General features: G+C 40.7%; 2 protein-coding genes across 5 annotated transcripts in view; one reads left to right on the top strand and one right to left on the bottom strand.

Annotated features, from left to right (window-relative positions):
- Positions 1 to 137: 137 nt before the first annotated feature.
- c6h11orf58 (chromosome 6 C11orf58 homolog) lies at positions 138 to 3,681 on the bottom strand. Of its 2 annotated transcripts, none has more exons than XM_026364672.1 (5): positions 3,528 to 3,681; positions 2,251 to 2,334; positions 2,077 to 2,137; positions 1,735 to 1,844; positions 138 to 743 (listed from the first exon to the last, which is right to left on the bottom strand). In XM_026364672.1, the coding sequence occupies exons 1-5, from the start codon at positions 3,582 to 3,584 to the stop codon at positions 507 to 509; spliced, it is 549 nt and encodes a 182-aa protein (XP_026220457.1). In that variant the 5' UTR covers positions 3,585 to 3,681; the 3' UTR covers positions 138 to 506. The 2 variants fall into 2 exon arrangements, with proteins under 2 accessions (XP_026220457.1, XP_026220456.1); XM_026364671.1 differs by having other exon boundaries at positions 2,251 to 2,337.
- A 1,704-nt stretch (positions 3,682 to 5,385) lies between these two features.
- Positions 5,386 to 17,593, top strand: part of LOC113166145 (transcription factor SOX-6-like) — an 88,162-nt gene continuing 75,954 nt past the window's right edge. For 2 of the 3 annotated variants that reach the window (XM_026366109.1, XM_026366111.1), the window contains exon 1: positions 5,386 to 6,037. The gene's annotated coding sequence lies outside the window, so the exon portion shown is untranslated. Of the gene's footprint in view, positions 6,038 to 7,085; positions 7,393 to 17,593 lie in introns of those variants that run through there. The other variant, XM_026366110.1, reaches the window with a different exon arrangement.

Here is a 17,593-nt window from a genome sequence, read left to right on the forward strand (position 1 = left end):
ATTCACAAGGCTTCGCTGGTAGTTGTAAGACATTTTAGTGCGGTTTTCAGAGAAAAGTTTACTTAAATTATACACATTACCATTTTTGCAACCATCATTTACTTACAAGGAAGCACAATGAAGATGAACATAAAACATAAAACATAAAACTGACGCTTCCCTTTTATTGGCATTCTAATAAGAAATCACAAAATTCACAATGTGTATACCAATCATGCTTTACAGCCTGAGCAATCCTGTTTCTGACTGTTAAAATGTTCAAACTAAATAAAAGCTGGACCATCTGCCATCTTAACATAATGTAACATCACTCAAAATCTGAGGCTTTAACCTGCAAACTTAATTGTCTGACAACATGCACACAAGGATGAAAACTCACATAGAGAAGACATGTCTGTACTGTAAAACAACTGAAATGATAGGTGCTCACCTACAGGTAAACATTTTCAAAAGGTACAAATTCTGAGATTACAAAATCTAATTGCTTCCTGCCTCCCCTGTTGAGCCTACGTTGACTTCACAAAAGCCATTTTAAAGTTGTGTTTCCTTTCTTCAGTCTTACTTTCTGAGCTGGGTTTGGCCTGGTCTAAAGTTTGTTCCTTTAGTTTGGGATCGCAGCTTCTTTCCTGGCCGTTTGTGGGTTCTTTTTCACTGGTGGACGTCTCTGGCTCGGTTGCTTTTGCCTGATTCTCCACTGGTGGGGAGGGAAGCAACTCTGGCTGTGGCTCAGACTGTGGCTCAGACTGTGGGTAAGACAATGAAAGGATGATCTTTTTGAACATAATTTTTTAAGCAATTTCATCTAGACACACGTTCCACGTTTCATCGTTTGGATTATTCAATTTTCATATTACGTACATAAGGCACAGTATGTGTTCACTTTACCAGCCATACCTTCCTCATCTTCACACATTAAAGACAAGAAAGCGTCTCTAACTGAAAGTATTTACGGATTAGAAAAAAAACTTTGGACTTTTGAAATTTGGATGGAATACCGCAGCTCCATTCACCATACCCATTACAATGCGATGACAGGTCATCTAGATGTTCTGCAAACCGTTCCAGTCATGGAGAAGTAGGCGACTTGTAAATATATAACCTGCCCCAATATTGAGCCTTCAAAATTTTCTACAGCCTTTTACAAATAGTATTTGTCATTATTCACTCTGTATCGTGATCTACCTTCTTTTTTATCTTTACACATTAAAAGTGGTTTCTAACTGTGGATGTTTTTGTGTTTGTAGATGAAATTTAGCTGCATAAATAAACATAAAATGCAGTACAATAAAAAATAAAAATATGCAGTTTTCCATAAAATATTATGAGGTTGTGTTTGCAACCAGCCTGTATACAACTAGGCTGTGCCAAGTTGTCATTTGTTTATTCATAAAGTTCACAATTTAACTCTGACTGTTGCCCCACCTTAGGTTACCAAGGTCTATAGAGAATATAAATGGTAATGCATTTTTTTTATAATGTGGGAAGGTTTTGCAAAGAATTATTTTGTACACATAGTAATTTCTCACCTCAATAGTGATGCTGAATAGCATTGCACAGTGCAGTCACTCCACTGTGTTTACCAGCAGAAAATGTACTAAATGTTTACAAGTCAAGTAATATTATCTACATATATCTAATTTTAACTATTCAAAAATCTGCATACATGTGTAATATTCTTCAGAACTGGCACAGTTTTGCTTATGACCTATCTTTTGGTTGTGGATGAACCCTCACCTCAGTGAAGCCTAAGCCACAGTGTCTCCGGTTGCGGCCTGACAGCTTCCCGTCCATGCCCTGCTGGTACTGTATCTCAAGCTGCTCATTGATTTTCTTATCTTCCTGCCCTGCAGAGGAGACAACAGTCACAGCAGGCACACCCAGCCACTACAGGCCTATCCGTGCATGGATAGATCTGTACGGTGGATGTGTAATGGGGAGGCCGAGTTAATTGTATTGAGCTCAAGGGTGAGGCAGTATGGGTAAGAAGCATGGGACAGGACACTGACATACATTGTACACGTTGTAATACAAATATACAAATACAGCATTTTATAAAAGTCACTTCAAGAAACTTACCACTACGCAAGTGGGATGTTGACTTGTGGTCTCCAATGACAAGACGTCCAGTGTATTCTTTCTGGACACCAAAATCACAAGGGTGTCACAACTTTTCAAAAGTAATAAGCTAAACAACACATTTATTATTATTTTTAATTAAAAGTATAGTGGTCAACAATACATCAAACAAACCTTGCCAGCACCCATCAATCGTAAAAACTTTTGTTTCCTCTCATCACTTCCTAGATCAGCGGATGACCACTGTGTAGATCCATCCTGCTGAAGCAAAACATTGTTATGAGTGTAAAAGTATAAAATACAGGCTGGACAAATTAATCAGGAAGACTGGCTCTGTTCTGGGTTGGATCTCAACCCTCTACATGTTGTGGATGAGAGGAGGATGTTGTCCAAACTCCTCTCAATCCTGGACAATTCCTCCCACCCACTACACACAGAGTGCAGGGTTGACAGAGGAGCACGTTCAGCCAGAGAGTGATCCATGTCAAGTGCATCACAAAGCCCCATCAGAAATCCATTCACCCAGTGGCCGCTCAACTTAACTCCCCTCCCCCAACCTGTGCTGTAAAGGGAGGTGGACTGTAACCTGAAACTGGATTAGGAATTTCTTATTGCATCAGCACACCCTTACACCCAACCTCTGACCATTCTAATGGTCATTATTTATTAATTATCATTATTTATATCAATCTGGTAACACCATTAACTGCACTGTATTCCACCCTGACCCACTATAAACAAATGTCTAATAGAATAAAGCTTCCGATTACACATTTCGCCGTACAAATCTATCCATGCAAGGGGAGGTCTGTAATGGCTGGTTTGCTTAAAAAGTTTAATTGTTCTTATTGAGATTTTTTTTTTATTTGTGTTGAGGCAATTCAGTTCCCCTTGAATCTTTAACCAAATTTATCAATAGCAATATGTAACCACAATGGCTATTAGTTTAGTGCTATTTATTAATCAGTGGGATTATAACAGCGGTGATAAATAAAGATAATGTGATAAATAAAGATAACGTGATAAATAAAGATAATGTGATAAATAAAGATAATGTGATAAATAAAGATAATGTGATAAATAAAGATAACGTGATAAATAAAGATAACGTGATAAATAAAGATAACGTGATAAATAAAGATAACGTGATAAATAAAGATAACGTGATAAATAAAGATAACGTGATAAATAAAGATAACGTGATAAATAAAGATAATGTGTGACCTCCTGTTATCTGATTAATCTTTGCTGGATAAAACTATCCTCCTCAAACTACGTTATATTTTCAGCAAATGTTTGAGGAGTAAACTTTGTCCCGACTGCGAATAAAAATGTTCAGATTTCACGATGAAGCCATAACGTTAGCAAACTGGCTAACGCGACGCTAATGTTGTCGAAGTAAAAATACTCCTACGTACACATTACGATTACGTTTTTATTATTTTACTCACTTGAACTGGCGGCGATGCAGGTCGTTTAGTCCCGTGTCTGTCATCTGGAGAACTCATTATGAAGGAAAACTTTAATGAAACGTCAACAAAATAGCATGTCACCTAGCACAGGATAGCTGGTTTTTGTCAACAACCGACTGTGGCGTCACTTCCAGTTCCGTCTTCTTCTTCTTCACTTGTTTCACTTAACGTAGCACACTTTACTCTCTGCTGCCACTCAACGGTGGACTGTGGTACACCCCCTCTGATCCAGTCTCAGCTTATCAAACCCACTGAAGGCCAGACAGACACTCCTAAACACGGCCGTGTGCATAATTAAACAACATGTAGGACATAAAGGCAGGTGAGTGGATCATATGTATATACGGTTATAATTTGAACTAGATCCAAAAATCCCTGGCAAAATATCAATATCTCCACAAGAGGTCTTCAGACGGAGAGAGAGAAAACCAGGTAGACTCTGATGAACCACAAACCAATATATAACCTATTATTTATGTAAATGTATAATTACAAAGAAACGTCCTCGTGTGACTCCAACAAGTGGCCTTGGCAGATATTTAATGACACAAAATGGGTTTTGTATTTGACTTGCTGTGTGACCTTCACTGTGCAGAACGATGTAGGCTGCACCGCCCTCGACTCGAGAAGGTTGTTCTCACATTCATCTGGACAATTAAGAATTTCTAATTAAGCAATTGAACTTTTTTTTTTGTAAAAAAGGCTTTATAGATACACATTTTATCCTTAAGCGCGTGAAGATGTTTTTATTTTGTTTTTGTTTTTTTATCTTATTAAACTAATAAAATGCTGTATTGGACTAAAGATGATTATCATTCACAACGTCCCGCATATTTTCAAAAAAGGGAGGTAAAGATAAATTAATCCTGTGTGAATTAAATCACAACAACCTCTAATGCAGCAGTTATAATTTGTGATTTCTCAAAAATACGTGTTCAGATCCAGCTGTTTTAGGAAAATGCAGAGCGTGCAAATAAATTCAGATTCATTAGATTAGGCAAACTGGGAATAAGGTTAGAGATAAAAAGAAATAGCCTGTAGCTTTATTGGTAATGAATCGACTTAAATTTTAGAATTTATAGAAAATGACTCAGTAGCCTGACAACATAGCTTCGAGCTGAAAAATGAACTTGAATCTGAATAAAAAAGAAAAATCTGCACTCGCATTAAATTACAGTTAATTCCAGAGTTGGCAGGGGCTCAGTGTGAAGTGAAGCCCTGTCGGATGACCTGCCTTATAACCTCCAAAAGGTGGCGTGAGAGTAAGTGTAATAGAGACGTCCAGAGGCGCTTCAAACCTTTGACAGGACGATAAAACTTCATTCTTCAACGCTGAACCATCGAAATATGAAGAGAGTGTTTGGTTTGGGGCTCAAACGCCTTTTTACACGACTTCAAGCTCTGTTTCATCAACCAAGCCGAGTCCAGACACTGTCCTGTGACACGTTTAATGATATTTTAACAAACTGATTTTTTTTAAGTTAAATGAAAATTACACTTTCAAGACTTTATGTACGTTTGTGTATAAAAAAAGAGGAACTTGTAGATAGAAGAGAGATTTTCTTTAAATCAAAGACTTTATGTCAAATCCCGCCTCCAAATCAGACTTTAAAATGCGTTTTATTAATAAATCAATGGTGAGAAATTGTCTTATTACATTTTAGCTCAAAGAAAACTTCCAACTCGTTTTGTATTTACTTGCTTAAATTGGACACAAACGCAGCACTTTTAAAAATCAATATAAAACATGAATATTGTTCTTTGTGTGTTTTCTCATTCTTCGGTGATTTCAGACAAATAAAAAAAAAATGTTTATGTGAAAAAAAAAATGAGCCCAGTTAAATTTAAAAAGCAACAATTGAACCTATTCAGTTTGCAAACAGGTGACCAGCACGCGCATGCACGTACACACACGCGCGCGCACAGGTTCCATACACAGACAGAACTGAGCGGACGAGGTAAAAATTGTAACGGGGAGAAAAAGCATATATGTAAATGATTCTAGATTTTAAGAAGTGATTCACACAAAGACTCGGACAGAGGGAGACAGACAAATAGAGAGGGGGGAGCGAGAGAGAGGGGGAGAGAGAGAGGGAGAGAGAGAGGAGGGGTTATCCTGCCTCTGCCTCTTTACCCGACGCTGCCCCGCACTCTCACTTAACCTCCACATAGTGCCGGACGGGAAATAACTTCAATTACTTTTTAAAATATCCTCCGAATGACAGCTCCTCGCCTTCAGTGTCACTTCTGACAACACTGGCGAAGTGTTTTCTTTTTCTTTCGGATCCTCGGCGGAGCTCAAAGAGAGGAGTTACCAAAGTCCGCGACACGCTCCAGCGATGGTGACTTTACGCACGGGATTTGAAGTCCGCTTGAACTGACTGCTCTTGTTTGGTCCCAGCGCTGAAACTCTTGTTATCGTCGCATCGAACAATCTGCAAGAAAGTTTGCAAGAAGCAGGCAGCGAGGTGCCGAAAAAGTGAATCCAGGTAAGAAAAGTCTTGATGCATCAGTGCTGGTTCAGCCGGCGCGTCCTCTGGGCTGCTTGTTATGAAAGTCGGTGCGCACTCCGCTTATCTCTGCTCCACAACAAACAGAGATGACAGCAGCAGATTCTTGCTGCCACAGTGTCTTTAAACCTGCGGTTGGGACGTGATTAGTCTAGATCAGAACCGACATCACCTGCAGAACTGAGGCAAAGTGGGTTTTAATATAATAGAAAAAACTGAACTTGTTATTTAATAATGTTAAAACTAACTTAAAATCACAAAACTAGAGCAGGACTACAGGTCAACAATAATCACTGCCACGTGTTTGTAGTAATTAATATTTACTTATTAGTTGAACTGTTTGACACGGTTAAAATCAAACTATTAGAAAAACGGGTTATTTCGTCTTCTGATAAACAAAACTCGGTTTATAACAAACACGCAGCATCAGAGATTTGTTTTAAACGCAGAAACGCATTTCTGAAAAGTTCACATGCTGTAGTTTCACCTCACTCTCATCCAGGGAGACATATTTGGCGATGGGGAGCTAAAAATAAAATTCAATCAAATATTAAAAGTGTGATCCTACAAAACCACATGTGAATACAAATCTGACTCCCAAACACGTTTTAATTAAGGCATCTCCTTCCTCCTCTTCAAGATCGTAGCTGCTCCAATTTATGGGCATTCAAGGTTAATTTCCCCCACAAGAAAAAGAAGAGCCTGAACTTGTGTTTAACTGGGTTCATCATCCTCTACTTCCCTGTCATGCGCTATTAACAGAAATGCTTCGGCGGTTCTGAAGCACAAAATAATGGTTCAGTGGGCTCAGTGTCAGCTGAAACACGGTGCGCAGAAGGGACTGGAGATAAATCGACATAGGAGCAAACAAATAACTTTTAACAGCCACTGAACTTTAAATTTTAAACGATGATTAAAGAATGTATTTACAGGAAATTAGGACAGTGGGGGGAAACTTTCAGCAGTTTCCTTTTCGGCCGCAGAGCGGTAGCCTTCTGTCCATAATCGTCAGACCTTTGTGGTCCTAGTGCGCGTCCCTCCAGAGACGCGCGTTTCAGCCCGCAGCGCTTCTGCGGTTCCCCGTGCTTTAAGCACATGCACCGGAATAAAACTGCGAGCAAACGACTGTAGAGAGGAGCAAAGCTGGATGAAGCTGGACGTCTTCAGGGCCCAAGTTAACTTTCCCCCCGGAGGTCACAGCGACTGACCCTAGAAGAATGTGTGAGTCACAAATTAAAATAGACTCGGAGCCCTGACGCGGATCCACTGGGAGACAATACCAGGGGAAAACAAGACAGTGTCTCAGCACCACAAGAGAGTTGAGAAATTAGACTGTAAGTTTATTTTTCCTTTGTACGTGATGTTCTTCACGTGAACTCGTTAAATGTTTGCACTGTGCGTCTTTAGGTTCGGTGTCATGAGAGCTCTCAGGCGGTTTTAGTTGTCGGTTGTGCAGCCTGCTGCAGCGCCAGAGCTCGGTATGTGTGAAGTTAATTGCGTGTCTGTGAACGTGAGTCCTGCACACAGGGACTGTTTCTTATCCGGAGTAAAGAGCCCACAGCTCGGACAACCACCGGTGTCCGTCTGCTTTGTGAAAGTTTGCCCTAAGTTCACGGTGAGGATGTAACAGGGGGTACAGGAGGTCAAGGCGCACGACAACGGCCTGGAAAACACTGATAGAGTCACTTCAGGGTGTTCCCCGCATTTAGAGCCACACTACACCTCCGAGATAAGCCGCTGCTCGCCTGCAGATAAGGAGCTCTCCTCAGAGAAACAGCATGAGGGGATCACACACGCATGACCACACCGAGTCTGGAAACCGCTAAACAGAACAAGCAAAGCCATCTTACTCGCGTGTTGATTTTGGAGTTTAGTAAGAAAGCTCAGTTCCCCAGCGCGAGCTTTAATTGTTTTACTCATCCACATTTTTATTTGCACATTTAATCGCTCCTCTATTCAGAGTTATAATTGCCCGGCTTGACAGATCTTCAGTTGCCTGTTTGGACCTGCCCACACCGGCCTTGGCAGTAAATCACAATTTCCAACAAGTTGTTTAATTGTCTGGAACAATTTATAGACCACCAACCCCCTCCTCTTGTACGTGAGAGTGTCTGTCTGAAAAACAATCCGAGCAGGGGGGCTGTTGAAGTTGATCTCCTATGGCATTTTGTTTTGAGCAGGTGCTGCGGGCTGAAGTTCCCTCATAAGGTAAAGTGGCATTAGAGTGTCCAAATGGCAGACTTATATATAGGCTGCCAATTCAGCACATTGTCCCGGACTGCATGGCCGCACTGTCTCCGCTGTCTGAGGGAGACCTGCAGCTTTTTCCTTTTTTTCATTTCTTCTGTGGGGATGGACGAGCCTGAAAACAGCGGCCGGTCACTGTGTGGTCCTGTGGGACTGTGGCAGCAGCATGAAATCACTATTATGAGCCGTGCGTAAAAGGCGCCTCATGTGGAGTGTGGGAATCTGAATTAAACGCCACTTGTGATACAGTAGAATTAAAACAAAACATCGAAATTACTTTTCAGGGTTAAAACCTTGTCCACATTGTGCATATTTAAATCCTACACATTCATTCAAATAACTCAAAACTCATTTTCGGCCTGAAGCTTTACAGTTAATGATTTTAAGAATTTTCTGATTTGATACAGGCAAATACATTTTCTGATGACTTCTCTCTCTGACACCGTGCTTGTGTTCATTTCCAGCCTCCTCACACATCTAGCCATTATTAAAATCACTACATAAACACATTTTAAACTCAATTACAATTATTTTTGACTTTTTGCCTTCAAAATTAAACCCCGAAAATGTGCAAACTGCTGTTCATGTGAGGCCAATCTCCGGATCTAATTCTCATACTTAGTAATCAAGCTGTTGCTCACACGTTGTTCCAATGTGCTACAAATATTTCTTGCTTTGTAAGAGGCCTTTTACTCCGGTGTGGCACAGAGGGATTAGAAAGAGGGTAGGAGGGGAGTAGATGATCTGAATATTGAGACTGTCAGTGTGAGTTTGCTGCTGCTGCTTAACAACGGATCATAACGTTTAATCCCCGGTGTATTAAGTGAAACACCTATTGTTCATCTGTTGTAGATTTAATTGTTGCCACATTTCTTTATTTTTTTGAAGATGTCATTCAATTTCATAGGAAAACTGTCTTGTCTCCATTTTAAGCCTGTGGCCCATCCAGAGAGTCCTAATTATTTGTTGTCAGGCTCTTTGAAAAAGACACCAGCCCCCAAATTGGACATGTGTTGTACAAACACAAATTAAACATTTAGCCCTAAGTATTTCTCCCTGGGTCTTAAGTGCATATTAGTGAGCCTATACTTATCTTTGGGCCAACGGCACACCCAAATTGCAGTCTTGCTGCTGAAAAAGAAAGGTTGAGGCCCTGGAGAATGAACACTTGAAGCTTGCTGGCAGATGCCCATAAGTTTCTTAACCACAATGCAAGCTTAGGTGTGTGTGTATGTACAGTTTGTGTGCGCTTGTATTTATCCGTGTGTTTGTAGACTTTTCTTTTTGTGAATATTGACATAAACAAAGTTGTCAAACCTTCCTCTCTGTGTGCATTTTGACATCTTATCCAGGGTGCTTTTGCAGGCGTACCTGCTTGCAGGCATGTCCTTGTGCACAGTTAGGTGCGCATAATATAAAAGCACATTTGTGTGTGTCTAAGTGTGTCTTCTTGTCTTTTGCGTCTACGCTGGGTGGCCCTTTGCTGGCACGTATGTACGTTCTTGACTCTGAGTGTGCGCGCCCCGCTGGGTGGGTGTACTGCTCCGTGGATCCCTCTTCTGTTCTCCGTCACCGCACAACCTTGGAAACAGCTTCTTCATTTTTCTCCAGAGTGAAGAATAATGAGGCACCATGTTCTTTCTCCTCTCTCCTCTCCTCCTCTTTTTCAATGGTCAGGGTAACCTTTTCTCTCTGCCGCTGATTCTCCACCACCTGCTCCCCACCATCCAATTACAAAGCTCAGAAAGAGAGTTTACCTGACACACCAGCTCGTAATAGCCCACCCTCCGCCCTGATTTCACTCATTATTTACATTCAGCGTTTAGGCATCATCTTTGTTCAGCTCCAGTGTGTCCTCGTCGTGTTTAGATCAGCTCATATTTTAAAGCTCCTTAATACACAGGCCAGCACGGCTTCATCCTCCTCCTCGCTCCTTTCTCCTCTCTGACTTTCTTTATTTATCCATCAGGGTGTGTGTTACTTTCTTCTGATGACTGCAACGGTAACAATGACTATTATGTATATACAGAGGATTGAATTAGATTTACAAATGCATGGTTTACACAAGAACCTTGACAAATAACTGCCGCAATGCTAACACAGTAACAAACCTGGCATCAGGCCTAGAGAGAAAACAAACAAGGGGCGGCTTGAATCTACATAAAATTTAAACCACCTGATTTTTGTTCTTACACTTTGAATATTTAAGAAGAATGTCACAAGTCCTATTGCTTTTTTCCAGATTTCTCTCTTCTCCTGCTTGTTTTGGGATTTGTGAACATCTTCACATACAGTTCTCTCTTCTATCTCACTTTTTCTCAAGTGGAAAAAACTCGCCATCACCTCATCGCCCGACACATCACAGAGAGCTGCCGTGCCTCTTGTTGTTAAGAGTCATTCAGGGAAATGTAAGAAGTCAGTAGCTGAAGTAACATTAAATAATTCCTGGAATGTGTTGAGCAATTGAAACTCAGGATACATGCACATACAAGGTACAGAAGAGTGGAATTTTCTTTGAGTGTTGCAGCACTTTGGGGCAGTCGACTGTCAATTCATATCACTTGTGAAGAGAAATTAAGTAATCTGAGTGTGCAGCCACACTGAACATGAAACATCCTAACACTGTTCCCTTTGCAGTATATGGATAAGAAAGAGACGGAGGCATATGAATTTAAGTGTGCTGCAACAAAACCATATTAAAATCTTATTGCATGTAGTTTAATTGATATTGGTGATACTGATTTAATTAGTATTTTAATTAAATGAAGATAAAAAGCATATAAGGCAATTCCTGGTGAAAGAAACCTGAACACTGATTTCTGATTCTCTTGAGCTAATGTTGACTTTAGTGTCATTTTTCTCCAGAAAAACAAAAAACAAAAAAACATATAGCATTTGGAAAAGACATCTCTGATGATGCATGCTACTTAGATTAGCCTCATGAGTTATTATTCATCACTGCTTAGTAATGGAAATCTCATCATTGTAACTTTATTGTTTCACTTTAAGGAGTCTGAATCATAATTCAGACCGTCTTTTTTTTTCCTCTGTTGCACTTGACGGACGTTTAAGCTTCGCCAAACACAGCCGCCAGATGTAAATGTTAATAAGAGGACTCTTGGAAAAACGTCCACCGCAGTTGATTTTCTAGTAAGGCCCTGGCATAAATGACTCAGTTACAAGTTGTGGTCAGTCAGTTTGGTTCTGCCAGTTAGACTGCAAACGTTCGGTATTACAAGACTATTGGGCGATCAGGTGACTGGTGCTCCAGTGGCTCTTTATCTGTCAGTCAGTAGTCGTGGCCTTGGACTGCAGCAGCAGCAGCAGCAGCAGTAGCAGCAGATGCTTTGTCAATTACGCTGCTTCTGATTATTTCACAGAATACGGAAATCACATGCGAGCACGTCTGCATGTCCAGGAGGTTTTAGAATTTCATGTGCATTTTACATTGGTCTATCCTTCTTTATCTTTTGGCTAAGTTTCTCTCTCATCTCCTTTTGCATTACAGTTGCAACACATGAAAGCTGAAGGCATCACACACAGTTCCAGGTCCAGTCACCCTAAATGTTGAACAAACAGCCCACCTTCATTAGGGAACACAGGGACTTTCAGGGACTTTCATATAACACAACTACTTTCCTCTGGTTGGAGCACTGCTTATTTTATTCTGACAAAAAAAAACATAAAAAGGCAACACTCTGTTCTTTTCGGTCTTTCTGTATGCTGTTGTCTTTCCAGGCTATATTCCAGCCTCCCAGTATTTGTGTCACTGTTTTTGAGGCTTGTAGAGTGCAACATGGTACTTATCTGGGACGGTGTACAGTTTTGGGACTGTTTTGAAGGAAAGTGTCGCTCATCATGTCTCCGCTTCAGAGCTGTTCCAGCGGGTTTGTGCAACTTTCTTCTGTTAATTCTGGGACTTTACGAAGGATTAGACAACATGCCTGCAGATCTTTTGAGATATTAAATGATTATATGCTCAAAAGTATAAATGTTTTAACTAAATGCCCTAAGATGACTCACAACTTAAATAACAACCTGCCGTGTACCTAATATAATACAAAGAGTCAATATGGAAAAGTGGGTGTCTTTAGCAAACATCTCCTGGTTTGTTTTCTTCTGCTTAAGAACCAGATGGGTGTGGTTTCATAGAAAAGACAATACAAGTGGCAGAGAGTTTTGACAATTGAGTGAAAGTGTTGGAAGCTACATTTGCTCATCTATTGTGCGATTGATAGCCAAGATGACTCTTTCTGAATTGTCATGATACATAAACCCCACCCCTCAGACACTCCCTGCAGGTTAAAGCAAACAAATGAAACTGTTTGCATTGTGCTTTGATGAAAGTCTACAAATGATACTGCACGAATCACTCTCAGGTGCTATACCTGTGAATTGAAACACAATTTCTCCCTCGTTTCTTTTAAAGTTCATTTAAAGTTTTCAGATCCGCTGCAGATTTCGCTTTTCACTTCAGTTTGGAGGTCTGACTGTATAAAGATGGAATTGAAAAAGAAAATGTGCTGAAATGTTTGTGGTGAGGAAAAGGCCTCCTGTGCTGCTCCCAGGAGCCTCTCTGAGGCTGTTTTGAGGAAACTGTTAAAAGTGTCGACTGCTGCTCAGATTGACAAATCAGAACCACGCGCCGCTGTGCATTTGTGCTTTGACTTGGACAATATGTTCTCACAAAACAAACTATACACAAGCACACACATTGGAAGACATTAAACACATTTCACAACACATAAAAACAAAGCTGAGAGGACAGTCACACCTGTCACAAGTTACAAAGAATAATAATTAATTTGATATTGTTTAGTAATAAACATATGTGAGAGATATAAATACCTGGATAGAAAACTGTGTGCAACCTTCATGTTTAGTTTGTAAGAATAATGAAATAATGAAATTTAGTTGAATGAAATTTAATTTATTCCCTGGTAAAGTTAGATGACTTGTGAGGGGATGACTGAACATTAAATTGTCCAGCTTGAAGCAGGAAAAGCTCAATTATCAAGTGAACAATCTCCAAAGCTGATGGACCTGTGACGTAGCTCAGCACTGTCTCTTCGTTAGACCTGAAAAACCTTGTGGAACCATCCCATTCACTTGATGTTGTGATCATTTCCTGCAAGGTACCATTTTCTTCTTAAATCTTTACATAATGTTTTGTGACTCCAGTCATCTCCAAGCACAATGGAAATTTTCATGACTTACATTCTGCGCCGTTCAGTCCAGAACAGAGGTCATAATGAGTAGCGTTTTTATTCTTAACAAAGTGCACGCACTGCAATTTTCTTGGCCGACAAGCACGTCGTTTCAGGAACCTGTGGTTATTTGGTGCAGAACCAAAAGAAACCGATTAATAATCAGTTTAGAGTTAAAAAAAAAAAAACATCTGCAAACCAGCCCAGTGTGACTCTACTCTAAACTCATGTTTACATTGCTTTTATAGTTTTGGTTTTTTCCTACGGCTCCCATCTATAGAAGTGTCACGCTCCTTTGAAAGCAGCCTAACATTCACTTTACCACTCGTAGTGGTTTAGAGTAATGGGGCGTGGCAGCACGGTTCAGGGTGTGAGGCCGCATGGTGGTGAAGTAGTGAGGACCAGGATAACGTGGTCCTACCCATTGAGCCAAACCCAAATCCAATTGGTCGTTGTCCAGCTTGTCTACACAGGGCGTTGTCATGGTTTCCTGGCCGTAAAGAAGTCTTTAATCGATTTGTTGTCATCATGAGATGGTGGTGAATGTTTGAGGTCATAGTGGAGAGAGAGTGAAAAAAAGGGACAGAAAGAGAGAATGAGGAGGGCTGAGTCGCTCAGAATAGAAGTGTACCGCTCACTAGACAGGTCTTTATGAGATATGCATACTTGAATTGCATGTTCCTGAGACGCCGCTGGTTCATGTCTATTTGTATATGCTATGCTATGCTCTGTACACGTTGGTTGTTGGATTGAAACAAGTGTGGAGTCTGATGTCCAGTGATGACAGGGTGTGCACAGCAATGGCACTGGCGTGGGTTTGGAGCTGACTGGGCTCTCACATCAGGTTTATGCCATGTAATCTAACATCCTTTAGATGGTAGGATGACAGCACTGTGACCTGCTGAAGTTTTAATACACACTGAAGGACAACAGCACTGTTGCATACGTGTATGTTCTTGTGTGAGCTGTGTACTTCATGGTACTTTGTGGGAAGCACCTGTTTTGCTTTAATGTGTAGTTGTTTTGTGTTTTTCACTTGTATTTTCTTTACATTTGTGCAGGTTGCAATACACAAACGCAGTAAAGCAGAGACCTGTTGTGTAGGAAGTTTATGATTAAGCGCTGCTGTTGTAGCTGCCACGAGCGATTGCATATTTATTCTGCAAGCCTCTCTCTGATGTTAAACGTTCTTTGTGATTGTGCAGCTCCATGACATTTGCTGTGTGGAGGAGAAGTTACGAGTTAATAGTGATGACGTAGGAGGTCATGGCGGGTAGCAGAACAAAACACATCACACATCACACATATCAAGCGAGAACCTGCTATGTTAATATTTCTATAATGTTGCTGATCTAATTAACATCTAGCAATTGCCCATTTCCACTTGGGGCACTGTTTTTTGCAGTCCACATAGCTGCATCAGGACATTTCCTGATCAGTTGAGATTAAAATGAATACCTGAGATGTAACAAAATGTGAGGCATCATAAAATGTCAAGGACTGGACTGAAAATTGCAGTTTAGAGGATTTAAGGTCAGTGAATGTTCGCCGTGCAACAAGTCTCTCAGACGGAATCCCACAGACGTCAAGCGTAAATGCACTTAAAATAAAAACCCTGCAAAATAACTAAAAGGGGAGTTAAAGAATTGGTCTGGTAATGTTTCTACAAAATGAAACATTTACATAAACATACGTCATTCTTTAGAAAAACATGTCACGACAGAGCAACAAGTAAGAGCAGTGCGGGTTGGGGGAGGTGGAGATGTTTGATTTGTCTTATGAATACAAATTGTAGACATATGGGGGAGGAGAAGATTGAAATAAAACAGTTAATATTTACTGCCACCACAGTTTTTTCTATCCGTTTTTAAAACATTCCTGACAACCACCTCCTCCATTTCAACAAGCCTCTCCTCACATTCAGTTTCTCTGTGTTTTACAGAGCAGCAGATTTGTGTGCTGTCCTCTAAATCATTTCCCTCTCTCGCAGATTGCTCCCTGCTGGAATATTGGCCTGATAGCCGTTTTTTTTCTCCCTCTGCTTCCCCAGTGGACTCATTTACATTTATGCACGCAGCAATTAATTACAGGCTGGCGCTGGCCTTGTAAATTAGAGGGAGCCGAGGTCGCCCTCATTAATTGCCCCTGACAGTTAAAGCCTTGTTTGGGTTGTGACAAGGTTGACTTCAGGCTGGGACAGTGGGAGCGTTGCAATGGTTGGCTGGTCTTCATACATCTGATATCACTTTGCAGCAAATAAGGAAAATTTACTTTGCTTATGAATATGTTATTTTGTACCATCAGTATATTTTTATTTTTTGCTGCACATTAGAAGTTCTGCGATCTTTATGTTCTATATCCCAGAAAAGATTTCTCTGTGCAGCCACAGGTCATTACTTCAGGCCTTGTGTTGTATCTTTAGCGTGATTCTTTTTGTGTGTTTTGGGGGTCTTTCATCCAAATACTTTTGGGATTTTTCTATAGACCCAAGAGTCAGGCAGGCGACTTCTCACGGTACTGGTCTTTTCATGCAAAGACGCTCCAACTTTTTCCAGCTTCTTCACTCACAAGGCCCTCCTTTCTTCTCTGTCATGCAGCGATGTGTTTGTGCATACCTAACCATCTTGACAAAAGAAGGGAGAGATCCTATTCACTTCTGCCTTTGACATTCACCTCTTGTTTTTACAATCTTTCCAAGGCGTGCTGTTTGCACACTGGAACAGGCTTTGTCTTGAAGAATCGGGACAATGGCAAGTGCCATAATGTAATCTCCTGAGGGTAGCAAGAAGAGGGGCGAGGTTTAGATGTATGTGCTTGCGCTTGCCCCTACCAACCCTCTTCGTCCCCCCCCGCCCTTTAGCAATATTTCATGTTATCAGCAACTTAGGAGAGAATACATGTTGTCACTTAAGCCTCTGTAATGTTCACCTAGGTCTTTTGTGAGGGAAACACAAAAGCTTTTCACTCATGCAAACATCCCCTTCCCTTGTTCCAAACATTGAAGGTGTGCTGAGGAGTTTGCCCACCCACATACACAACCCTGTATTTAATTAACCAGTAGAGCCATGAAACATTTATATTGAAACATTATCTTTCGTCCACCTCTACCAAATGTTTTAGCAGCTAGATCCAAACAACAGAGGATGCAAGTCTCCAGTGTCAAAGTCCTTTGCTTTTTAACTTCAACCAAGCGTCTTCTGACCTCTGAGCTGTACAACACGCTCAGTGTGCTTCATCTGCATCTAACAATTAAAAATGAAAATTTGGAACTGGCAATCAACACCCAATCAATCCACCACAAATGGCCAGGGAATGAAAGTGCTCTTTTTTCACACAGCGGCTTTAATTATTTTTTGTCTGACGCTTTCAGTGAAAGATTTTCTCTTTCATTTGAGTTACTGTTGTGTTCCACCGTTCTCTATGATCGCCAGGCTTTAGCACGTGGCCATAGAATGTAGCTATAAATACTGTGCCTTCAGACATTTACAACTATTACTATTTACTAACTAGTTTGTTTTCACACATGCCCTTATGTTTAGGATTGTTCTTGACCTGGAAAAAGACAATCCTAGTTAACATAATCGAGCAGCAAACTATATCAGGTAAAGCTTGATTGTGTTTCTAGACTGACAGTCTGAAAACCCAGATCAAGGTGCATGTTTTGGGGAAAACCATGTGAAACCTTAGATCTATCAGTCCGTTTTTCAAAGTGTGAAATAAGAGCTCAGTGATAACAGCAAGATAAGTTACCTGATTATAGCCTATGATTGAAAAACATTATGGGGCATGTACGACATGGTCAGCGGTCCTCTGAGAGTCAACGTGTGCTATAAGCTCATCATTTATGGGTCAGCTGGACCTCATTCTGGTTTAATTGCCCATATGATTAGTTGGAACCATTCTCCATTTCCTATGGTGCAGACATGGAAGTGGCAGCACAGAGCCTCATGTGGCGCTAAGCTCATTGAGAGAGCTTCTATCTCATAGAGTTCCATTGTTCTTACTCCAGTGTGTCCACGTCGGCACAAGTGGCATTGACAGCTGCAACAAGACACTTTTGGGACTGTGCATATTTTATTAC

The sequence above is a fragment of the Anabas testudineus genome, chromosome 6 (assembly GCF_900324465.2).
Source record: "Anabas testudineus chromosome 6, fAnaTes1.2, whole genome shotgun sequence".
Classification (NCBI taxonomy): domain Eukaryota; kingdom Metazoa; phylum Chordata; class Actinopteri; order Anabantiformes; family Anabantidae; genus Anabas; species Anabas testudineus.

Excerpts from the sequence above, each read along its gene's own strand:
- c6h11orf58 (XM_026364671.1), bottom strand. The coding sequence starts at position 3,584 with ATGAGTTCTCCAGATGACAGACACGGGACTAAACGACCTGCATCGCCG. Across the intron at positions 2,138-2,250 it reads GATTGATGGGTGCTGGCAAG|AAAGAATACACTGGACGTCT; the intron begins GTTTGTTTGATG and ends TTTGGTGTCCAG. Across the intron at positions 1,845-2,076 it reads AACATCCCACTTGCGTAGTG|GGCAGGAAGATAAGAAAATC; the intron begins GTAAGTTTCTTG and ends TCTCCTCTGCAG.